This window comes from Amblyomma mixtum, chromosome 5 (genome assembly GCF_055824585.1).
Source record: "Amblyomma mixtum isolate Tamu chromosome 5, ASM5582458v1, whole genome shotgun sequence".
In the NCBI taxonomy this organism is placed as follows: domain Eukaryota; kingdom Metazoa; phylum Arthropoda; class Arachnida; order Ixodida; family Ixodidae; genus Amblyomma; species Amblyomma mixtum.
In genome coordinates this window covers 12,339,406-12,364,549 of record NC_143016.1, presented here as the reverse complement: position 1 = coordinate 12,364,549, position 25,144 = coordinate 12,339,406, and the positions used below count along the sequence as shown (strand labels likewise).

The window sequence follows — 25,144 nt, the reverse complement described above, 5'->3', positions numbered from 1 at the left end:
AAGTTTACTTGCTTGCCGGTGAGAAATCTGTGGTAGTTAGAGACACCACGAAAAGGTGACCGTTTATATATTTTTAAGACACAGCTTTATACAAGAAATAATTAGCTTGAAACAAAGCAAGAACATCGACAAGTCCACAGAAAGTGAAACATGAGTGATCTTTTTGAAGATGCAATGTGATCGAAGAGAACCAGTAGGCGTAACGAAGGAAATCTTTACAGCAAAGCTCCTTGCTATCCCGAAATCCACAAACCACAAGGGATCCTAAGGGGCGCAAAGAAGAAGATAATCACATGCGGCTGTAATAAAAAAATCTTTCTCCCATATTTAGGGATTTAAAAGTGAAAGTTTCAGGCGAAACAAGAAACTTTTGCGATAATAGTTATTTCCTTCAGAGTTATAACGTAGTTTCTTGGCAAGCTTCCGGCAAGTGTGAAACAAATGTGCTCTACCATATTTTGGAATCTAAGGACGTGATAGTTTGGACTCGTTCAACTGAGAAAGTACCATTGAACACGCATGAATAAAGAAAGCGTCAGTTAATTGCTATTCCGCTTTCGCAGGCAAGCACACAAATGTGAAAGTAGCGATCACCCTGCAGAGACAAAGCACACATCAGACCAGCACTTCTGTGTACGGCTGCCTAAATGAGAGCATCAATAATTCACGAAGACTCCACACCTCCATCCTTCTTTTCATCCACAAAAGAAAGCCCATTCGCCGCTATCCTCTTCACCTAACCTGGCGGAGACGGATTCGAAAGGCCTTTCGGCCTCTTGCACTCACGACGCTTCATTGGGTTGCCTGACCTCGTTTCTCCAGTAGCCCCGACCGCTTGTTTCCGGCTACTTAACAATGTCTCAGCAAAGAGTTGCGTTGATAAGAGTTTTGTTGTTGTTGTTGTTGTGACTGAAGGAAGAATGATAAGGAAAGTGCACGGGCCTGCCCACTGGCCCGAGCTAAGCCAGAATCGCTGCCGCATGCAGACAGAGAGAGTTGTGAGAGGCAATATTGAAAGAACAGGCGCGCGTCGCAACAGCCGCGTCCGCCGATGCGACGACGGCGGCTGTAACAGATACCCCAAGAGTTTTGTTATAGCTGCGGCGGTTTTTTAGACTGCGTCGTCTGCTGTATAACTAGAAAACGCTAGAAACAGGGTAAATTTTAAACTGTTAACAAAGCTATCTCATGCGAAGACAAGAAATACGGTTATCGCTCTGATTAAACGAACAAACTTGTTTAATAAGCTATGAAACATGCAAAAAGTGCACCCGCTGTGCCTTGCGATTTCTGCCGGCATCCAGGCTAGATTGTAGGCGCAGCGTTAATGCACTCTTTGTTTGAAATATTCAACGGCTCAAATGCAGCAGTGGATAAGGAAGCCCTAATTGGCATTTCAGCTGAACAATCTTCAATAAAGCCAACTGACACCATGCATCACCACTTCATGAGACATTACTATACAGAGCAGTATTAAAATACGATGGCACAAATATCATGAGGTAAAAAACGATGGCCGGAAAGTGTGCGGAGGTTGTATGCTACGTGCGGCCACATGCACTGAGCATTAATTAATATTTAAAAAAAAAACGAGAACTCTATTACTCATTCAGAAAAGGTATGTGCACAAATCTTTGATTTATGCGCAATCGGACAACAAAGTTGGCCGAACATCGCCCATCTCTTATTAAGTCATCTCATCTCTATGGCCCACCATTGGAGAGTGAAATAGGAATGGGAATCGTCACAAAAACCGAGTTGAGGAAAATATTTACTTTGCTAATATTTTGAAATTTCTTTGTTCAATAATTCCCGTTACTCTGCTCCAATACTTGTAATTCTTTTTGAATCGCTGTCTACGTGACACAAAGAATTCAGTTGAAGAAAAGCCGGCATCATTTAAAGAAGCACCGCAGGGTTCCTTTAAAACAGACTCGGACTAGATGGTCATCGCATCAGTCCAGGTGACCTAAGCTCTTTCATATGGTGTTTTATTCAAATTAAAGGCTGTGGCAATGTGCCTAATTGGAGAACTCTCCACCAGATGAATGTTAGAAAAGGGTGTGGGCCTTTATGCACCGCTCACAGAGAAAGAAAGATGGGACAGCCTGTCAACTTCCACTTTGGTGTCGGTGTCCGTTGCGCTGATCGGTCAGTGAAATTACTTGACAAAGGTAAGCGCATCCTCCAAACTCTGTCTGAGTTGCTAACAATAGTCTAGAATATTCATCTGAGATCAGCATAAACGAACTTTTACTTGTGCTGATGTGGGCTGTGGATAGCAAAAATTGGTTTAGCGAGAAAACGGCATGGAAGCGAAAAAAAAAAGTCGGTTCAGAAGACAACAGCAGGCAGTGGTAGAAGTAAAAAAAATGTTGGAAGAATCGCGTCGTCTTTTCAAACTAGATCAAGCGTCTATTTATCGGTGAACCTCGTGCAAGATTTTTTGTGATTTCTGCCATAATTTTGCTACCGAGCACTTCAAGCAGTGAACGATGAAATATATGACGGTGGAAGCTGGAAGGTCCGTTTTTAAAAAAAAAAAAATTGAAGTAAGAGTTTCGGTAGTATTAGCTGATGGATTGGCCGTTGCGCCAAATGTCTTTCAAGACAGTTTTGAGAGGTCATAACCTGGGCACTGAATGGACGCTCGGTCCAGGCTTCCAGTCTTCCCTGACAGTTCTACGCCCAAGAGAAACGCGGTAGCAGGCAGCAATGGACCCGAAACACGCGAAACACCCGGGGGTGTTTGCGTACAGATGCGTCCTTCCTTATGAAGATGCATTTTTAATCGCCATGTCGTCAGGGAGGTGCGGTTGTGCATGTGTATAAGAAATAGGTCCTTGCGATGAAGACAACATTGCCGCCTGAATCGCGCGGGTCTACTTCTGTCTCATAAAATGGCTGCGTCGAATCTCCTTAACGGTTCTGCTCTAGTTCTTTCTTTCTCCATCCTCTTGTTTTCCGAACGAGGTGTGCACTCAGGGTAGAGGAGGAGAGGGGAAATAGAACGGAGGCTAATAGGAAACACTGCGGTGAGGCACGATTCTGAACTTCGACGGGAGGACAGTTAATTTTGCCGCTGATAGTGCTTTGCAAACAGGGCAGAAAATTTTAACGAAATCAACGCGGACGTTACGTAGTGTGCTTTCTCAAACTCCAACTAAATGATTCGCAGCGTACAATTTTGGTGCTATAATCAACAACACTTTTCCTCTGCTTCTCACGGCTCACTGGATTTCGTGACATGTACAGTTGTCACGAAAGCCAGTTCCTTAGGTTTTCAACGCAAAACACCAAAACTTTTTTCAGTAATATAGAAAATTTCGTAGAAAGTGACACAGCCATTGAAAACTGTAGCATCAGAGCACCAGTAATTGTAAAATAAACACCCTAGGTGTCGTCGAATCTGTGTCGTGTATGGGCATGAAGCTAGAAATTCAGGAAGAGAAAATATCATTATTGGGGGCAAAATCTTCCTGCATGAAATTTTCGTAAGGCGTGCTGCCACACTCAATGTTTAGTGGAAAAATATTGACTGCCTATCAGAAAATCCAACAGGCTGTAGGTCTGTTGGCAATCCGTAAATTGGGACCCTGCTGGTGTCGGGCCTGCTGGTGTTGGGCCTATTGGTGTTGGGCCTATTGGTGTTGGGTGTATTGCTGTCGGGCCTATTGGTGTTGGACCTAATGGTGTCGGCCTACTGGAATCGGCCTACTGGTGTTGGCCTGGTGGTGTCGGCCTACTGGTATTGGCCTGCTTTTGTGCATGCCTGAAGGCCTGTTGGCCCGTGAGCATGAAGCTCACGCAGACACATGACCATGGCACCTTCACGTTGTTTCAACACACAATCCTGCTGGTATCTTTGGACAAGCTTAAAACGATTATCTGAATACTTGAAAAGGAGAACTTGGATAAACTGGAAAATTATTTCTGCATGCTGCAAATAAATGGTGCAATAACTTTTTTAGCAAAATGTGTGTCTCTAGATAACAGTCACAAAAAATTTCACAGAACACCTTTATTATGTTGCGCACTATTTGCGCTGTACATCACCCAGTTTCTGAGCAAGATGCTTGTGCACCGCTTTCAGCCATTTTGCAGACTCCTCTAGGCTTGTGTCCCCCATGTAGAGGCGGAACAAAGCTGCAGAAAGAATAAATATTAAGGGCAATGTATGGATTGAGGGGCATTACAGAAAGATTTCCACAAGCAACTCTCAAAAGAAGAAGTAAAGCAAAGAAGCCCAATGCAGTCAAGGACTGCAGTTTCAAAAGTTGCATATAGTGCATTATATATAGCCAAATGAAAAATTGCTTTGTGACTAAGGGCCAGCCCAATCTGGAACACAATAGCCACTGGTGGTTCATACAAGTGCATTGTAGCACTTTGCCTTTGGCAACATACATTTTACACAATAAACTGACAAAATAGTGGCAGCATAAAAGCACCATCATGTTACTCTGCAAGGTAGAAACTTTTTTCTGAGATGATTCGACGCGGTCAAGAGCTTTTAGGTAGTCAGTGCAGACTGCGACATATTCATGAGAAGGACTAGCTGTAGTTGCTTAGTGGTTAGGATTTCAGATACCGAGCCTGAGTATTCAGGCTCGAACCCAGTCGCAGCCACCCAATTTCGATGAAGGCAAAATGCAAAAGGCGTCCATGTGCTGGACGATGTCAGTAAAGGTTTAACACTTCTGGTGATTTAAAATTATTCCAGAACACTCTACTACAGCATCCCTCATAGGCTGAGTAACCTTGGGACGTTAAATTCCACACACCACAACAAATTTATGAGAAGCCTTCTTAAAATATACGAACTCAATCTCAAACTGCTGAGCTACATCCAGCTAGGCCAACTTCAATTTCTCCTCCGTATCTCTGTAAGCTCTGCCACGGACAAACATTTAACGCTTCAATAATAACTATGGGCAGAATACAATGAATTCTTAGTTAAGAGCAGAAGAACAAGTTTAAGTAATACAGCTTGCTGCAGAACCAGCTTCATTAACTGCTGTGGTATAGCGCAGTGTTTTGCATTGAAAAAAATGCACACATGATAACTTTAAAAGTGAGTGAGCTGCCATTAATTACAGGACACAGCTCTGGATCTGTGAACTATAAGCAGTGTTGTCCGGTGGTGAAAATTCCTTGAACAATGGGTCTGTCATGACTTCTTAAATTTGTTTAATTCCAGTTTTATTAACATACTTTGCACGTACACGATGATGCAAATGATGATGCATTTAATGTGACCAGTTCCAGCAAACAGCTTCCTGCTTGTCTAGTGTTTGTAAATAACCTGTGGACAAGTTGTATCCTGAGTTGTCATTGAAACATTTTTCCTTCTGTACCAAAACTCACAGCCCACAAGGTATGATGAGAAGTTTAGGTTCCAAATTATTGTTACGTGGCCATTTACTAACTGAGCAACGCTAGACATAAAGCAAAAGAGTCACCAAAGGGTCAACACACCTTTCAGAGAAGTCAGCTTCTGCGGCGTCAATGCAGGCTTTGGCTCTGTCTTGCCCAGAGACAGGCTTCTGTTTGAAAGCGTTCCAGTCACACTCCTGTTTTTTAACTCTTCTGTGCTCCAGTACACCTGAGCCGCCATCCGGCAGAACATCGAGTCGGATGGCGCCTGGAAGAGCCTAGTCCACACCTGTGGCTCCACCCAGGCACCGCTTCCAGCATAGACCTGCAAAATATGTGCACACAGCTGTTAATACTTTCCTGCGGCCTATTTTCTTCAGACCTCTTTCTGCGCTCTGAGGCTATAAGTACCTTGACAGAGGAGCTTTCAGTAGCACCATCAAGCATTACATAGTACTCTAGCACATGATGGCGACTTAAGGTCACTTGACAATGACGCAAAACAAAAACTGTCACGCTATTTAGCACTTTTTGTATAGTCCCCTCAAAGCCAATATGACAGGCTGGGCAACTGTTTTCTCCTGAGTCTCATGGTATGGAGCACAAAAAATGCAGAAGTCATGAATATCACAATAGTATCCATATGAAAGCAGTTCTACCACACCTTATGAGTTTTTAGAGTGTTGCATTGTCACTTTTTTCAAGCGTCACATTAGTGTATTGCCCACATAAGACTTCAAACTCCAATAACAACAGCAACGCGTAATATGACAAAACATTGCTCCAAATTCCATACTCCACAAAAGCTTGAGCTGTCAATCAGAAAAAGCTACTACGAGTTCTTTACAAAAATAGTGTTCCAGTTTAGACATGAATGCAAAAACGACTGCCTAAATTTGTCTTTGAGCAATATAGTTATAGGAGAAAGTGGATTCTACATCTGGCCCCAAAATATTCAAAGCTAACACACCATTGATGATAACATGGGCTTATACAACTTGTTCAATACATTGGACATTGTTAGCAGTTTAAGCATGATCAATGCACCTGTGTTGCGAACAGGCTTACCAGCTGCACAACTAAAGTGCCTGACAGCAGGTTAGAAATGCAGGAGAGGCTTTTGTAAATTTACTGCTCACATGAAACAGCAGTTCAGTATGACAAATTAACTCTCCTTGCAAGCACCCAATTAGCAGCTTGAAGTCTTCTGCCACATCGAAAAGCAGCAATTAATATGCTTGTGCTACAGGTTATTCCCTCAGAGGTGCTATCTTCCTGACCTATGCAATCTTAAAACTAAACAAAAAATTAAGCAGACTCAAAATGTTATTGAGTAGGCTTAATTTAACATAGGGTCGGATATACGGCACTCTCTTGGGGCAGCAGTCACATTTTAGCCATGTATTTCTTCGCCTTTTGTTAAAAAAAAATGGTGTTCTGCATGCTTTCCTTATGTGAAATTTACCAATGCCCCACCACCTCCCTCCATAAATGCTCCCCTGAGGCTCATTTAAAATGAATACTGTAGCTGTCTGCATACCTGTTCACATCTATATATAATAATTCAAAAAGCCTACTTTAGACCATAAGAAATTTGTCGTCCCATTTAAGCTGACAAGATATTTTATATTTTAAAGCACAGTCCTTGCAGTAAAACTGGGAGCCATGGAACACCATCTCCACCAGATGTTTACATGCTTGCTTGTAAAAAAGAAAGGTGATTACTTTTCCATCATCCCTGGTAGAGCCCACCTGTATGTCAGCTTCAGTGACAGGGCAGTGGCCATGGCCTCCTTCTCCTGCACAAAGACAAAAATTGACTTTTTGCTTTGAACACCAAAAAAAGTATAAAATGTGCATGCACAGGGATGATCAAACCATAAAATGATCAATTAACATAGCTTCTTATATACTTAACTTTTTCATGGGGGCTGGAATATTCAAACACTGCATGTGGTACCTCTACTCCGCAACTGATATAAAAAAAAGCAGTGCTCATCGTGGCTTGTACCACAGGTACACAAGTAAAAAGTAGTTGTAGAGGCGTTGCTCTTCAGTTAAAGCTTGCACTAAGGTGTGCAGATAATCTAGACAGTTGCGTGGCTATATTAGGCAAAACAACCATGGAAAGTCATTCGAGGAAATGGTAATCTTCTGAAAGCGTTCCATTTATTCTCACTCTAAAGGAGTTATAGCATTTTTTCGCACTGTATGGAGAATGCAATGGTGCTAAATAACTGAGAAATACCAAAATTATTTGACACTCATTAGCTTTTAAGCATTAAGCAAACTCTCCCAGGCAAGTCAGCTTCAGCTTATAAACACTATATTTTGAAGTGGATCAAAATTGTCAAATCACCAAACCAACAATCGAGTAATCTTACCACGTAGACCTGGGCTCTCCAGGGGACCAGCACTTGTCGAGGCTTGTCCTGCGGATGGAGTGAGTAAAAAGGAGTTCCAGATGTGTTATTCTTCCACTATTACCTGCAATAAGGCACGCAGGCACTCCAGACTGTTGCATGGCTAATGCAGGCAAAGAAGCCGTGCAAAGCCTTGGCAGTAAGACGAACAGGTAGTCTTCAGAAAGTGCTTTCATGTATTGTTGCTTTCAAAGAATTAATCATGGCATTCTTTTCGTACTGCATGGGCCGTGCAATGGTGCTAAGTAATTCTCAGCAACATCAAATTGGTCTGATGCTCATTGGCTTTCAAGCATTAAGCAAACTTTCCCAGGCGAGTCGGCTTCAGCTTATGAACACTATATTTTGAAGCAGACCAAAATTTTCAGATCACCAAACCAACACGGGAGTACAATGAGAATCTTACCAAGCAGACCTGGGCTCTCCAGGGAAGAAGTGCTCGTCAAGGCTTGTCCTGCAGGTACAGCAAGTAATAAGTTAGCCAACTACCGAGGCTTTTTTCTCCCAACATACGACTACGATCCAAAACAGCGCTAAACTGTCAGATCACTAAACCCAAAACATGAAAGAGTATCTTACCAAGCAGACCTGGGCTCTGGGAAGCAGTGCTCGTTGAAGCTTGTCCTGTAGGTGCAGCAAGTAATAAGTTAGCCAACTACCGAGGCTTTTTTCTCCCAACATACGACTACGATCCAAAACAGCGCTAAACTGTCAGATCACTAAACCCAAAACATGAAAGAGTATCTTACCAAGCAGACCTGGGCTCTGGGAAGCAGTGCTCGTTGAAGCTTGTCCTGTAGGTGCAGCAAGTAATAAGTTAGCCAACTACCGAGGCTTTTTTCTGCCAACATACGACTACGATCCAAAACAGCGCTAAACTGTCAGATCACTAAACTCAAAACATGGAAGAGTATCTTACCAAGCAGACCTGGGCTCTGGGAAGCAGTGCTCGTTGAAGCTTGTCCTGTAGGTGCAGCAAGTAATAAGTTAGCCAACTACCGAGGCTTTTTTCTCCCAACATACGACTACGATCCAAAACAGCGCTAAACTGTCAGATCACTAAACCCAAAACATGAAAGAGTATCTTACCAAGCAGACCTGGGCTCTCCAGGGAAGCAGTGCTCGCCGAGGCTTCTCCTGCAGGAACAGCAAGTTATAAGGAGCTGCAGAGGAATTTCTCTTCCATAATTATTTGCAGTAAGGCATGCCAGTACTTCCGACTGTTGCACGGCCACATCAGAAAAAGCAGCCGTGCAAAGTCTCGCCAGTGAAAGGTATACTTACGTCAGCACTTTCATTTTAGCCTCACTTTCAAGGAGTTAAGCATAGCATCTGTGTCAGTCTACATGGTAATGCAACGGTGCTCTATCATTCTGATAACTCTCAAATTGACCCGGTTCAACTAAACAGTGTTCTCTCCCTAGGTTCAAGAAGTTTACAGATTCTGCTTACAAACACACGTCCTGAAATGTCATGAAACTGCCACCAGCAAACCACATGTCAACAAACCAATACGTGTTTAGAATGTATACACCTTACCATGCTGAACTTGGCACTGTGGGGATGCAACGCTCGCCGAGGCTTGTCCTGCAGATATTACAAGTAAAGAGCTTCAGAGGCATTCAAATCAGTTTAGGAAAGTAAAAGAATGCAAGTGGACAAATAATTACTTACCATTCTTCTCCATACTATCTAGTGCGGGCTGATACACAATATTCAGTGGAAGATCAGAGGCAGCTGCATATATCAGCCTCACTTCTGAAAAAGAAAAATAAATTTAAAAGTAATCCCTTCTTTCCCCCTTACATATCATAGCACATAAGAGTGAATAATTCGGTTTTTAAGTACATAAGTTTAGTTGCCTAAAACACTTCTGTTAATTCATTACTCCAGCTTCCTATACCTGAGGATATTAGTGCCAATCAGGTATCACATAAATTCATCAAACACAGGCCAGTGAGCTGGCACTTAATGATTTTGCTCACAGCGCAACTTAATACCGAGAAAAGATTACTGATAGCATTACCTTGTTATTTGGAAAGCCCATACAATTACTTCCAATGTCATAATTCAGTAAACATTGCCGTATCGAACAATAAATTTTCTCTGAAGTAGAGTTTAGAGAAAAGGTAAAAATTTATTGTCCCCTATGGCAATGTTCACCAGTGCCACGACACTGGAAGAAATTGTATCGGCTTTACAAACAGCAATGCAACGCTACCGATAATCTTTGCTAGGTTTCTTCATACAACTCTTTTTTTTTACCTGTATACAAGAGTTTACTTCCACGTTATCCAGCTTGTCGCCTTCCACCATGCTATCCAAATCTCTGCTATAGTTGCAAGCAGTACCTGCGTGTCATGAAACTGAACTCCTGATGTTGGATACTGTTTGCAAACGAAATCTACCTTGCCTACTCTGCAACACTGAGGCCGCAGGAGGGATAATTCCATGGTTCACAGGCTGCAGTACTGGTACATACTTTAGCAGAAAAGTTGCGATCTGGGTCAGCTGGTGCACTGTATTGAACAAATAACCCAGGCAAACGCTGAAGGACAGGGAAGGGACGAGGCGCACACTGCAACTGGAACTAACAACAGTGTTCTAATGAAGCACATCCATCTCCCAAGAAAACTTGCTGCACAGTTGTTAGTTTCAGTCGCAGTGTGCACCTTGTCTCTTCCCTGTCCTTCGTCCTGTGGCTGGGTTATTTGTTCAATACAATGCTAACCTTCCTGCTTCAGTCTGGCAACTTCTATGACATACTCAGGCTTCCTGTTTATGATCAAAAGCCTAGCTATGCACATGGAAAAATCAGACCTTTTTCACTGATTTCTAATCAGCTCAGTCCTGTGACAGCTGCAGCTAGCCTATTTTAGAACATTTTTTTTTGGTGCCCGCACTGCATGGTTGTGGGCACACTGCATCTTCCAAACAACAGCACTGTAGAATGCTTACACCTTGTTTATTCTACTGCACTGCAGTTATAATGCATGAACGAGGAACAATATTCAGCACTTATACATGTTAGTTTCATTTTTTTTTTGTAGTCTTCCTAAATTAGAAGAAAAGAAATATCTATGAGGAATATGTTAAAGGGACGCAAAACAAAAATTTAAGTTCACCTGTATCAGTACGGTAGCGTGTTCAAAACAAACTAAAAACAAAGCTTTCATAAGCTAGAACCTAGAAACGAAATACAGGTGTAGCCATCAATGGCCGTTCTCATGAATGAAGCATGTGTATCAACATCAATTTTATTGCGCGCATCTCAGAGGATATGCTAGACCATCATTAACTTCAAAACGGTGGCAACCTGTCCTTTTCAGCAAAGACTTCAAAAGTTTGAATCAGCCAGTGGAAAGATTTCCAATCTGATTTTACCAGCAATAATTATGTCCTTTGCTGCCAAATTAACAACAACATACCAGTGAAGAGGCTAAGATTCAATTTTCACTGAAAACAATGCAATTGTTCTTTATACCCAATGGAAATCTGGTACTCAGCACGAAGGGCTACATAAAACACTAGATCATTTCTGTAATGCAGCTCATCAGCTTATAATGGCCTAAATAGAAGCGAAACATGCTCTTTCTTCTGAGCTCCCAACAAAAATACTGCAGATTACTGTTTCATAATGCACTAAGATTTCACTTGGCCACTTAGCAATGCGTGTCCACCATCAACTAGCCTCCTTTCCAATTTTTGTTGAACATCGGCGAAGAAAGCTTAGGTTAGAATTTATTTCTTTCTTATTACATAACAAACTTGGTTTGGATCCCTCATCATACTTAACGCCGGCACCAACCAGACAAACTCGTCAACACCATCCCAGTTCTCTAACCCCTATATTCGCTAGAACAGACACTTACAAGTTTTCGTTTTTTCCACTCACAATAACAGATTGGAATGAGCTAATTAATCCATTATCCCAAGAGTTTTAACCAATTATTTTTCCTATATTGTGTTGTTCTTTTTTGAAATGCTGCGTTTTTTTTGTCTCTTGATTGACTTTGTTCGCCCACCCTGCTTGGACTCAGTGTCCGCAGTATTTTGTAAATAAATAAATAAATAAATAAGCAGTGCCGAACTGTGTGCTGGCATGCCATTAATGTGCGCTACCAAAGTCATGCATATGCCACCCTGTTTTTTTAATGTGCAGTGAAAATGAAAGCTAAGAAATTAAGGAAGCTTCCGCTAGCTAACATATTGAATGAATGAATAGGCAGAGCTTGCACTGATATATATTCTGAACGCGATGAGCACATGCAGAAACAAAAATTTCCGATAAATGAAAAAACCTGGCCTGCCTCAAAAAAGAAAAAAAGATTTTAAATTCTTTTTTAATGCTTAATGATCTCCCGTTGAGTTAAAAGGCACATGATACACTGAGGGTTCTTTGCACAGACCAGCTGCCTATCCTCTTCCTGTCTTTTTGGAAACTTATAGCCAGCGAGTTAACTGGAAATTTGAGGAAGCAATCACGACAGCAACAAGCATCCCTCCACACAGCTATGATGGATTTCAGAAGTTTAGAAGTACCTGTTCCCCACCATCTTCACAACACATTTACAAGTGTGTGTGTGGGGGAAACAAAAAATTGTTTCACACTACACATGATTCTGTAGATGGATCTGAAAGTACGCTCTGCATCAAGACATAACAGCTCCAAAGAAGCTAACTTTTCAAGAGGATTTACCAGCATCGAAGAGCTTGGAAGTAAGGCTGCGCTGCAGTTCCATATTCAGAATACGGAGCTGTCCAACTTCATCCTTAAGAGCTTCAAATTCAGCTGTAGCTGGCTGGTCACCCCTTGCTTGCTTCAACGCAGCCAGTTCAATCTCCAAGGACTCTGTTTTGCGCTTCAGCTCGTTGTGCAATCCAACAGGAACCATGTCGACGGCTCCATCCACCACTGCCTCCTCAATCAACTGCAGCTCCTGTTGGCGCTGCACATCAAGCCGTAGCTTTTTTGCTGACTTTGTCACCTGCAACTGAATAGGCGCAATTAAAATTTCCTGCTGAACTGTTGAGCACACCAAAATATGCAATCCATCAGGATTAATCCTGACAGCAGCATGCCACAGCATAATGGGGAAAGTTGTGCAATGCACTAGTACAGGGGGGAGGAGGAGGAGGGGGGGGGGGGGGGGGGGGGCAAACTGTAGGTCGCGAGCCACATGTGGCTCTTCACAGGTCCAAGTGCAGGTCGCAATTCTCCGATATCTGCAACTTGCAACTTCCGACGCAAGAGCTCAACTTCAAAAATTCTTTTCTCACTTTAAACAAAAATTACCTCGATTAAAATGTAAGAAATGAAAGGCAATAAATTGTTCTATGTAACCTGTCATTGTCTGTATTTTTACTTGGATCACCTCAGGGTGAAATTAACCAGTGTTTTTGGCTCAAAATGCACTTTTTTGCAACCTTAGTATTTTTCTTACTTCAATGTACACAGTTTCATCACCTGTAACATTGGTTATAAGTTCTAGACATCTAGAGAAGCCAAACGGCTATTTCTGAATTTGCGAGAGCAAGTTGGTATAAAAAAACAGCAGAAATGGTGCATTTTCATATTTTATTTAATTAAAAAAAAAAAGATTTGAGCCGTAAAAGCCTATACGCTCTGATTTATGTCGAAAGCCAGAATCTGCGCAAATGTCACTGAAAAAATTGTGGAGTGTTTTCTAAAAATTTGTTTTTCATTAATCTTTTCTCTTAATTGGTTTGTTCACAGAAGGTTGTGGCCAAGTACTACACCAGGGTGGCCAAATCCTGCTCTGGTGAGGAAGTGCGTTGTTGGTTCTGGTCACCGAGATCAGGCCGCACTTCAGGCCTGGTTATGCAGTTCCATCGACAGGCAGAGTTTTTTTTTGAGGGGGGGAGACATGGGAGAGGCCTTTGCCCTGCAGTGGGCGTAGGCAGGCTGATGATGATGATTAATCTTTTCTAAATGTTATTATTTTCCAAATGTTAATATTATAGTAGAATACAACTTAAAAAAACAGCAGTTGCTAACACTGGACCGCAGTCGCCGCTTTCCAATTGGAACAGAAACAAAATCAGCCTGACTTTTGTAAACGGAACAGTAAACGAAATCAGCTTTTTAATTTTTTTACTATTCCAAACAATCCATGCATCAAAACTCAGGAATTCATAATGTTTTTCTTGTGATAAGCTTCTTGTTTACGTAACAGGAAACGTTTAAGCAGCGGACTACTTTTTCGTCGTGGAAGAATTCTGTGCGCGGAGGCTGAATGTGGGCGGAGCTTCACTGCAGACTTAAGTTGTATCCGACTATAAGTGTTTTTATTAAAGCCTTCTCTAAATGTTCAAACTGCACTGACCTCACAAATAAATTTTTTCAACGAAAATGTTTCAGGCTTTGATTAGGCACATTGGCATAACTTGCCATGAATATTTTTGAACAAACTGTAGATGGCTGTGTGCAACGTCTGGGGCGTTTGGCATGGAATGACCCAGTAGAACTGTGTTTGGTCACTCAGAGTCAACCCCTAAGAAGGCTGCTAGCCTGGTGCACAAAGGTCAGCTGACCTTGCAAGCTGATCCAAGTTGAGCCAGGAACCACGTGGAAGAGTGTGTGGGGAAAGGAGCATACTAAATGTCAGCACGGCATCCTAGTAGGCAGTGTATTTAATGTGGAGCAGTCCCTGAATATAGATTAGCTGTCCGTTCATCTTCGTGTGTACACCTTCTTCCCATGTCCATATTTTTAACATTGCTTTCAATAAATGTAACTCACCTGCCCGACAACCTACTTAGGATCAAATATTTTACAGCTTGAAATAGAAGTGGATATCTGGAGGCAATGATCTGTTTTCAAGGCCAGTCACAAGCCCCACCTTGTGAGCTGTTCATCAAGTAGACACACACTTTTACAGCGCAAAACTGCACATTTGAAAGTAATATTACCAGCCTTTAAAAGCTATGACTTTACCTTTCCTTTTGTCCTTTTCTTCCCTTCGGGTGGTATAAGAGGTCTTCAGTGTCGTTTTTCATTGTAGATGTCCATTTCCTCCTTTGATTCTGCACAGCACATAGAAAGTTAGAAGCAATGTGCATTGATAAAAGGTTAAGAATGTATCATGGAGCTGCACTGCATATTATTTTGAATTTTTCCAATCTGATATGCACACAACCTTTACAAAATGTTCAATTTTTTTGTATTGTAATGAAACAAACCTGCATCCGCGAATTCTGTGTACAAGTTCCTCTCCGTCTACTGCAATCATACTGTATGCAGCTTATCAGATGATGATGATTGCAGATCTTACTGGTTTAAAGGCAGCCTTGTCCAAAGAGCACCATGGCACAAGGAATATTCGTCTACTCAAGGTGAAATTAGAGACACATTTTTCGAGCATTTTACCGCACATATGCCAAACACCAGGCCAAGGGAAACCTTGCACACACTGCATCATCTCTGAGTACCTGGGGGCACTGTATGGGGATTGAACCCAACACCGCTTGCACGCAAGGTGGATGCTCAAACCAAGAGGGCACAGCTGCGGTACTTCACGCTGCATTCATATGTCCTTTGTTGAGCAAGAATTAGTTGAAGACACATTAATTAACGTCTTAAGCAGTAAAAGCCAGATTACAATTTCTAAGCCCATACACACTTCATTTTAGTGTTTGAGGTTGAGCACATATCCCCTCCTTTTGTCCTGCCTTGAGGGCAAGAACTCTGTATGGTAATAAATTATAAAACACTAAAAACAGAGAAACACGTACATGCTCTGCTGAGCCACTATAGCAACATGTACCTGACAGCGTTTTGCCTCAAGGAGGGCATCCCTGCTGAAAAAAACTTCTATGATGCAATAACCTCATAGAGGCTTCATCATAGAATATCATGCAATCTGAATGATATATCATACAATTTGTATGATATTCTATGACATCTCTATGATGACTATGATTTATAGAAATGTATGACATTTCTATGATAATTTTCTATGATTTGTATGATAAGTCTATGATATTTGTATGATAAACTGTATGAGTTTATTGTAACATAGAACTTTTTTCAGCAGGGATGGCAGTTAAAACTATTACCATTATTTATAAAATATACCTTAATTTAATATATATACGTGTATACATACATACTACATAAAACTTTGTATGCTGATTTCACATTTGGATTTTACGCTCCGCTAGCTGCAACAGTTACTGAGTCATTAAAACTAATACCCTCATATAGTCCTCCCCGGGACATCAGTAGTTAAGAAGGAAGTATACAAGTGTATAATTAGTAGTACACAAAGCCTTGTTGTGTGCAATAAAGCCATTTTTTTCTTATACATGAAGCCCAATACTCACTGAAATAAAATTAAAAACACGAGCAGAAACCCGCGAAATACACGAGGCACCGCGACCCGCGGAACCGGCGGCACCGGCACCGGGAGGCACCGGCGGGGTATCAGAAATTCAGAAGCGCAATTCGTTGACAATGTTAGACAACTACGCATGAGAAAACAAGTCATTTTATGAACTTCGCAACCTTTCGTTACAATTATTCGCTAGAAGACAGGTGAAGATACGAGAATTACAAAAAAAAAAGAGAAATCGAAACTTTAGAGCACATGTTTTCCATTCGCCGCTTCCCGCGACCTCAACTTGCGCGCTTTGCGTGGTTTACTTGTCATGCCTCAAAATATTTTCACGAGCCCTTGACGAAGCGACAAATATCTATAATATAGCCAATGGATCCCCGAAAGTGCTCCATTTTGAGCTCTCAAGACGGTTGTGTCGTTGCGTAGAGCAGCGCGCGCACAGGTGCGGAAGTCATGCATACTTAGGGCACGCGCTTCGCAAAAAGTTGTTCAGCCGCAGAAAAAAAAAAAAATGGATGGCCTTTTGGCGACTTACCTGTCATGTGTATGATTCTGGCATCGTAGTAACCGCCAGCGGTGAAGTCGTCGCCGCACCAGTAGACGCTGTAGTTTTTTCCCGGATCGAAATCCGCGACGTTCTTTGGTTCAAATGACTGAACTTTAGTGTGTTCAACAACAGCAGTTGTATGATCACACACGTACTCACAGTAGACGAACATTTCGGGAACAATTAAAACGAACCGCAAATGCGCTGCGCACTAAGTTCGCAACGCGACGCGCCTTGATTTGGCAATGGACGCATCTCAACTACGCGGACAAAACTATAAGGCGTGCATAGGCTTTCATGCATCATGCGCAGCAAAATATAGTGCCACCATACAAGTACTTTTCCCACGTAAAACGTGCTGTTATAATTTATAGCTGTACTCGTATATACATGCGTGCTTTTATGTACGAAAAGGCAAAATGTCCAAGCAACCTTGCTCAAATAGTTTACGATTTTTTATTTCGACTTCGAAATTCATACGAAGTACATGCAGAATTCAGTGTCGCCATTTTAGCGATTTTCCCGCTAAATTAAGTCACTTTTGTTGCCTCTTAGCGGGAAAAATGTTCGTCTAGCGGCTAGCAGATTTTTTAGCGGATTTTGAATCTTTATTTCGTGGGTCTCATTGTTTTAGCGGATTTCAGGACGTGAAGTGGATCTGAACGAAATGAGCAATTCTCTTCGTAGGCTTCAGTAAAAAAATAGTGGCCGGCGGGTTATGTGCGAGAAAGGGAATTTATCAGCGGTGCCGGCCGCTGGCTCGTTGGTGTGGCCAGTTGGCGTGGGCCGTTGCATGGCAATAGTGTACTAGAATTAGTACACTATAATGGCACGCCTCGAAGAAGCCCACGGAGAGATTCGTAGCTTGCGCCTCTCCGCACCTGGCTGCTGTAGGGTTTCAACTGATTCTATGCATGACACCATGCATCGACCCTGCGAGGCGCGGTGAAAGGCGCCTAGGCGCCTCGGTCACTTTGCTACACCCTATCTTGCAGATTACTTCGGAACCAGCATCTTAAAAAAAAAAAAAATTAGTCACTCTACACTTTGAACGCTCACTCAGTGCTTCCTCCTTGCTTCTTTGAGCAGAATAAAGCAGTCCGCTTGGTATACAGGGTGTTTCACCTAAGACTTTCTGCAATTTTTAAAAATAAGCTATTTGAATTAGATGCGCGCTTTTTGTGGCATGGCATTGTCAGTGGTGTACTACATCATAATGCAGCTAAGACGTGCTAACTAGCAGGCTTGTTAACCAACATTTAATAATTAACTTTTAAACTATTACCGTTGGGCTCCTTAATTATTGAGAGGCACGTAGGCCACCGTATATAAGTAATGTCCATATCCGTTTTTAGAATTTCGAGAACGCGATTATCCTCGGCGCTGTGGCCCAACAAATTTTGGCTATCTCGACGAGTTAGGTTCACTGGAGAGGTTGCTTTGCCTGCAAGCTTCTCAACCCGCATGTATTTTGGCGCGATGTAGGCGAAATTTGTTGGGCCACAGCGCCAAGGGTAACCGCGTTTTCGAAATTCTAAAAACTGATATGGGTATTACTTACGGTGGGCTACATGCCTCTCAATAATTAAGGAGCCCAACGGTAATAGTTTAAAAGTTAACTATTAAATATTGGTTAACAAGCCTGCTAGTTAGCACGTCTTAGCTGCATTATGATGTACTACACCACTGACAATGCTATGCCAGAAAAAGCGCGCATCTAATTCAAATAGCTTATTTTTAAAAATTGCAGAAAGTCTTAGGTGAAACACCCGGCTGTATATCGGCATTGACTGTGGCGCTGCGGCAGAAAATAACCTATCCCAAACGGTGCGCACGAGCATGGGAGATATCATGGCAAAAACGCCGAAAATGAAGTACGCTCAAAAGTTTCGAGACGAATGGCTTAAAGACCCGGGTCTGAGCAGCTGGCTCCTCTGCAAGAAAACACCCAATGGATTGAAGGTTGCTGAATGTAAGTTTTGCAGGTGCCAACTCGGATCCAAGTACAACGAACTGAATTGCTCACAAAGATACAAAAAAGCACCAGAATGATACTAGCATATTGGGCCCGTCAGCAGATTACATTCCCAAAAAGAACTGAAAGCAATGCCGTGAGCACAGCAGATCTCGAGGGCAGGGCCGCGTTGTTCATAGCTGAACACTGCAGCACTGCCGACCATCTGGCAGAATGCATCAAGAAATCATTCCCAGACAGTGCGGCTGCCAGAGACTGCCGAATGAAGAGGACAAAATGCGCTGCAGTGGTTAAAATGTTCTGTACCCGCACTTTAAAGAGGACCTTTCATCAGACATTGGCAACAGCAAATACAGAATCATTGTTGACGAATCAACTGACATATCAGTAACAAAATATTTGTCAATGTATGTCATTAACCACAGTGAAGCAATGTCGTCACTTGTAACAACATTCCAGTCCCTGTTCGTGCAAGGAACATGCGATGCGCGAGGCAATGTAAAAATTTCGGAAGTGTTCGCTGAAGCGCCCGGTAAAATAAACCTATGAAGAATGGCCCTTGTGGAGTACTTTTTATATGGGTTATTTCGGACTGTGTATTTGAGGAGAACAGGATTACCTTACAGCCTACTTATGTTTGGTTTTCTTTACTCACGCCTTTAAACAAAATTGCTGGCAGGAACGCTCGCAGGAACGATGCGGTACAAGCTGCCCTGGACGCTGCCAACGAATGTTGCTCAAAAAATAATCTGACTGAACGCTTGAAGAAAATGCTCTTTCCTCCTAGCCACAGTTGCGGGATAAAATATGCCACCTTTTCCTTGACCTCATGTTCATGGCTGGTTGTGATACGCGCACAAGCAGACGCCGCTTCAAACGGCGATGCGCATTCTGGTTTGGTTTAGTTTGGTTTATGGGGTTTAACGTCCCAAAGCGACTAGGCTATGAGAGACGCCGTAGTGAAGGGCTCCAGAAATTTCGACCAACAGGGGACCAGAGGTTCTCTAACGTGCACTGACATCGCACAGTACGCGGGCTTCTATTATATTTCGCCTCCATCGAAATTCGTGGGGTTTCGTTTTTGCTTAAGGAATCCCTTTTTTTGATCACAGTTCTAACTCTGGATCGCTACATTTGCTTGCATTTCTAAGCCAAGGAAAGACGCAGTGCAAGTATTTTTACATCTAGCATCGCAGTACATATTAGCGGATATTTTGGTGTTTTCCAAAAATGTTTAGCGGATTATTAGCGAATTTTTGAAAACATTTTGGTGGAATGCTCGGAAATAGAGGTGGCAACACTGCACGTGGTGGCGGCATGATGGCGGGAATATCGCTTTTGCACGGAGCCAGGGAGTGATCGACAGTACAGTGACGGCCGTAGCGTCTGCTGAAGATTCAACGAGCGGGAACGGTTTTCGGCACCGGGCGTATTAGCAGCCAACTTCGCGATGTCACAGAAGTCACGAAAGCGCTACAGGCAATACTTGGAACCTGGTTCAAACGGAAAAATTCCCAAACAAACCCTCTGGAACATCCGGAACAGACGCAAAAGGGGTGCCGTTAAGGTATGTAATGTATAGATTATGTGCGCGCTCGTGCATGCGCGCGCGTGCTTGCGTGCGTGTGTGCGCGTGCGTGCGTGCGTGTGTGTGCGCGTGCGTGTGTGTATATGTGTGTGTGTGCGTGTGTGTAAGTGTGTGCGCGTGTATGCAGTGTAAGTTAGCGTCTGTATTAAAATAAGGTGCGCACAGACAGTTGAAATCGGGAACAGCGAGCATCTACTGGGTCACTGAATACTAGAGCGCGCAAAATTTTCCACACAAGCTCTGCAACATGCAGAAAAGATCGACTCAAAAAGTCTACCTATCGTATGTGCGCGTGCGTTTATCTCAGCGTTGAATTAAAGACCGAGAAGACACTTTGAAAGGGAGCAGCAAAACGAGAGAGTTAGCCTTTAGAAGTTTCCTTAGAAATGGCGCGGAGACCGCTGTGCGGTAGCTAAAGGTATGTCTTATCTGTAGATCTTCTCCAGCGGCGAATTCTTTTCTGTCCGCGTTTCATTTGATGGCTACTGTAAAAAGGTAGATGAAGAATCGCAGGGTAGCAGACATTCATTAACCCATGCCAACAGTTTATAGTATTGTTTTTTCCTTTCCTGTTTTTTAGGATGACGCACCACTCATCATGAATGATCCTTCCAGGGCTTTACAGAGTGGCATTTGCTGCTCAGACCGGCAAGATGGGGACATTCAAGGAAGCAGTCCCAGTCACGATTCTCCACATGTTATGGGTCCGGTAAGAAATTCTTCCAAGCTAGTTTATTCATATCTAGGAAAGTTGTCTGTTCATAAACAGGACAAGGACCAGGCAGCAAAAAAGGAAAAGCAACACCACAAGGCACAAAGTTCAAACTGCTTTTTTTTTGTGGATCAAGTGAAATGACAGGTTATATAAGCAAGGAAACCCAAAATTTCTACCATGTTTACCACTCTGTCATGCTCCAAGAGTCACATTGAAGTCTCAAAACAAATAGAAAGAAAAATAAGCCCCAAAAACAGGAAACCAACTACAATGTAGTTGCTAAGCACAAAGTTTGTTTGCCTGTGGTTATCTGCTGTCTCACTACATAATATATTCAACTTAACAGACCACCAAAACAGACCACCAGTAAAGGAAAAAAAGACTGTGTGCAAGACATGAGCCATGTGCTACTGATGATGTCATTTACTGCTGCTTTATTATTAGTGTATTACCACATAAGTGGCCTTGAAAAATTCTAGGGAGTCTCGGTCTCTCTCTACTTAAAAATGTTAACTGGTAGCTGTTAGCTTCAGTGACGGTGCCAAAGAGAGGTAAGAGGTGGTGATTTTGGCCTGAAAGTTGTCGGCCCGCATAAAAAATTTGCTGAACACTTCCTTGAGATCCTGATAAAGAGGATGAATATTGGCAATTTAGCCTTCGTTAGGCTCTCTCTCTGGTCAGTATGTGAAGCTATCGCCACTGTTTGCTGTTTTATTTTTTGTCCACGTGCACGAATGTGACAGGCATCACGCTTGTCCGAAATTTAACTTGCCACCTCTCTATGAAGATTCTGGCACAGCTTGTGGTCACTGTTGTCGTGTATTTGAATGTTACTCACAGAAAATTGCCTTGCATAGGTGCCAGCGGTGTCCTAAAGGTTTGCAGTGCACCTTTGCTTGTCTTAGTCATTTTGGCAGCCTAGCTTTCTTTCGCATCAGTTGACAGAAGAATGAAAAGTTCTCTTGCACCCCCTTTGTTGTACGTTGGGACAGGCTTGCAAACCACAGGCAGTGGCTGGTTAGGACTCGCTGTCTATCCTAATTTCACCTTCGTATGGGCCCTGCACTGCTAGAAAATCACAATTACCTGAGTAGCTTAGGTGGTAGGTTAAATAAAGCATGTGTTTACTGAGCTCAATAGATTGCAGTAGTTACACGGGCAGAATAAGGACTGTTCTTGAGCTAAACATGCCCTCACTTGTGATAATGAATATTTATATTTATTAATGCATTGGCATTAAGCGCCCTGTTTAGCAAAAAATGTGTCGTTAGTGTTGTCGACATTGTGAGCGGAAAATCACGAGCATGCCTCTGGCCGGAGGCAATCAGATTGGTGACATGGCACGGCGCTGATTGGTAGGCAGTTTGCTTGATGTCTGCAGGCTACATGATATATCGGTGTTGGAAGGAGCTGCCAACTCTGGTAGCTCTTGTGAGATGCGAGTTGAACCTGGGACCCTTAGATCCCAAGTCAGACATGTTACCCCTAGGCCAGGAAGCCGTGTTTGTACAGCTTGGTTAAGGCAGGGCTTTATAGCTATGCCGGGTCTTTTACATGATATGATATCCTTTTTTTTTCTTTCTTTTACAAAGATTTCCCATATGTAAAAATTGAACTGGTTCTTTTTCTTGAAATTGAAAAGATTTATTTGAGTAGTTGATGACTGCATGCTAATGAATATGTTTGAGATAATGGAAGCACAAATTAAGGGATTAGTGATTAAGCTAGCAGCAAAGTGCATGCACGTTAACAACGATCCGCAAGGGGTGCCGCAGACTTGAGGCATTAACGCTATCGCGTCATGCCCTTAAAAGTGGAGCTCAATTGTCCCCCCAATTTTTTTGGTTGTGTTGTCATAGTTGCTTTTCAAACACTTGTAATGGGCATCACTACCTGCAAGAAGGCACGTGAGGATGCCTGTAGTAACAGTTCGCATTCACTTTTCTTTTTTATCTTGCATGCCAATTGTTGGTTGTGTTTGGCTTGTAATTTCTGCTTCTTTTTTTATTTTTAGGATGACACTGCACTAAATGTGAGTGGTCCTCCCAGAGCTTTACAAAGTGCCGATTCATGCTCACACCTACAAAATGAGGATTTGCAAGGTAGAAGCCCCAGTCAGGATTCTCCAGATGCTGTGGGTTCATTGTCACCGAACAGCGGAGACGATGGAGCCCATAACGCCAGCTGTGCTAATGAGAACATCGGTCCATGCTCTGAGAGGGAGACCAGCATACCCGAAACTGGTGCATGCTCACAACCAGAGCCCACCCAACCTGGAGGCAGTGAAGAAGACGTACCTGCTGCCGTGAACAGGAGTGAGGACGATAATGAAGAAAGTGAAGTTGATGATCCTGACGCGGAGAGATTAACCTATGACTTCCAGGAACAGTTTGAAAGATTGTCTGCTGAGACTCTGCCGCACCAAACAACAACGAAAGCAGAAGCACTCTTGTTGGTTTTAGCTTATGTTGTAAATGCAGGTCTAACATGGGCACAAGTAAGAGGTCTGCTGATTTTAATTAATGCTTTGTTTGGGTCAGAAGTTGTACCAGGCACCACTTATTTCTTCAGGAAGCTGTGGAAAAATCAAAAGGAAGCACTGAAGCTACACTTTTTTTGTTCGGCATGCTATGATTACCTTGGGACTTTGTTGAGCCTTGGAAAAAAAACAGCTGTTAAATGTAAGTCATGTGGCGTCCAAAAGATAGTGCAGACTTTAATCAACACTGGAAGCTTTTTTTTGATGTTTGACTTGAAACAGCAAATCCTTGACTTGGTGAAGCAAACAAGTGGGCCTCTTTTTGGAAATCTCCAGCAAATAGCGACAAGATGTCACAAACCAGGAACTTATGCCGACATCACGGATGGTGACCTGTACAGGAGCACAAGAAACCACTTGAACATGACTTGGTCTGATCTCACGCTCACTTTCAACACGGATGGGGCACCAGTGTTTGAATCTAGCAAGTCTTCAATATGGCCAATCCATTTTGTAATTAACGAACTTCCATTTCAACTGAAATGGCAGAATGTGACCATTTCAGCCTTATGGTTTTCAAAAACTCACCCCCCAATGCACCTTTTTATGAAGAGGTTTGTTGAAGAGGTTTGCAGTATTGGGAAGCTGACATGGTACCATGCTGGGACAGCTGTAAAGTCTGCAGTTCATGCTGTCACCTGCTGTGTGAACTCCCCAGCCAGAGCAGCCCTATTAAACATGAAACAATTCAACGGGTATTTTGGCTGCAGTTGGTGTTGGGAAAAAGGCACAGCTATTGACGGTGAGTGTGGATCGTATTTTTTTTAAATCAAAAACGTTTCTTTTGTAATAAATATAGTTTTTAAATGTGCCTGGGCAGCTGATGTGGCTAAGCAGTGTTCAAGGCTGAACACTCAGTTGATATTAATGCCTGCTGCTTTATAGGGGGAGAGGCGTGTTGTGGTGTTGGGCTAGCCTTTGCTTTCTGTCTGATCTTGTCAACATAACTTGCTTGAAATATGCTTGGGAAGCGTGCCCATCTGTACCTGTTTCTAATTCTTTCTTCAATAGACCTCTCCCGGCCTACGTCATCAACGCACGTGTTTCTGGTCCGATGGGCAAAACATGCGCCATACCGAGGAGGCTCTCACAGGGAGAAGAAAGGCTGCCAGGCGTTTCGAATCAGGGAACAAAGCTGGTGGGCGAGCGCTTGGCACCTGAAGAACCGGTTCAGAACCGAAAGTCGACGATTTTGCCCATCGGGGCACACCTTTTTGACGTCACACTGTTTACATCAGGGAGAGGTCTATTGTTTTTTTTTTTATCAAAAATTTCCACTTTGGGCCCTATTGTTCGCTTCAGATCGGTTTGAGCCTGTCAATGCCAAGCAGGTGCCGGATATCGCTCGTTCTACTTCATTTTTTTATTTTGTTTTGGCTGGAGACACTATTTTAGGGACGAGTCACTGCAGGGACCCGTTGGGAAGAAATATGGAAAATGCAATCGAAGTAAAAATAACTTGCAATCTGTCGTAATTTGCAATATAAGCAGTGTTAAAATATGCTGGGCTTACTGAAGCACTGCATTCTTTTGTTTGGCAAATGCCAGAAGTAGTCTTGAGAGATAACAATACACCAACACTGAAGCACAGTTAACAAGAACCTGCAAAAGATAGGAGTCA

At 42.7% G+C, this 25,144-nt stretch overlaps 2 protein-coding genes and 1 long non-coding RNA gene across 3 annotated transcripts; 2 read left to right on the top strand and 1 right to left on the bottom strand.

Moving 5' to 3' along the window:
- Nucleotides 1-4,006: 4,006 nt before the first annotated feature.
- Nucleotides 4,007-16,912, bottom strand: LOC149341308 (uncharacterized). The gene is made up of 14 exons (XM_089543344.1): nucleotides 16,695-16,912; nucleotides 14,758-14,846; nucleotides 12,499-12,793; nucleotides 9,474-9,557; nucleotides 9,339-9,386; nucleotides 8,889-8,936; nucleotides 8,719-8,763; nucleotides 8,549-8,593; nucleotides 8,379-8,423; nucleotides 8,206-8,253; nucleotides 7,761-7,808; nucleotides 7,102-7,175; nucleotides 5,479-5,701; nucleotides 4,007-4,146 (listed from the first exon to the last, which is right to left on the bottom strand). The coding sequence occupies exons 3-14, from the start codon at nucleotides 12,692-12,694 to the stop codon at nucleotides 4,037-4,039; spliced, it is 1,014 nt and encodes a 337-aa protein (XP_089399470.1). The 5' UTR covers nucleotides 12,695-12,793; nucleotides 14,758-14,846; nucleotides 16,695-16,912; the 3' UTR covers nucleotides 4,007-4,036.
- A 3,140-nt stretch (nucleotides 16,913-20,052) lies between these two features.
- On the top strand, nucleotides 20,053-23,238 carry LOC149341307 (uncharacterized). Its single transcript, XR_016282634.1, has 3 exons — nucleotides 20,053-20,248; nucleotides 20,850-20,978; nucleotides 22,999-23,238. It is a non-coding gene; the product is annotated as an uncharacterized LOC149341307 (long non-coding RNA).
- Nucleotides 23,239-24,423, top strand: LOC149341306 (uncharacterized; the record flags this gene model as incomplete). Its single annotated transcript, XM_089542842.1, has 1 exon — nucleotides 23,239-24,423. A coding segment is annotated over one exon (1,053 nt), but the record flags the coding sequence as incomplete, so codon positions are not given.
- Between the last annotated feature and the right edge of the window lie 721 nt (nucleotides 24,424-25,144).

Bases quoted from the DNA above. Each gene is read 5' to 3' on its own strand.
- LOC149341308 (XM_089543344.1), bottom strand. From the start codon at position 12,694: ATGGTTCCTGTTGGATTGCACAACGAGCTGAAGCGCAAAACAGAGTCC. The intron at 9,558-12,498 runs GTAAATCCTCTT...TTTCTTTTTCAG, and splicing joins TTCCAAGCTCTTCGATGCTG to AAGTGAGGCTGATATATGCA. The intron at 8,764-8,888 runs GTAAGATACTCT...CTGCACCTACAG, and splicing joins GGAGAGCCCAGGTCTGCTTG to GACAAGCTTCAACGAGCACT.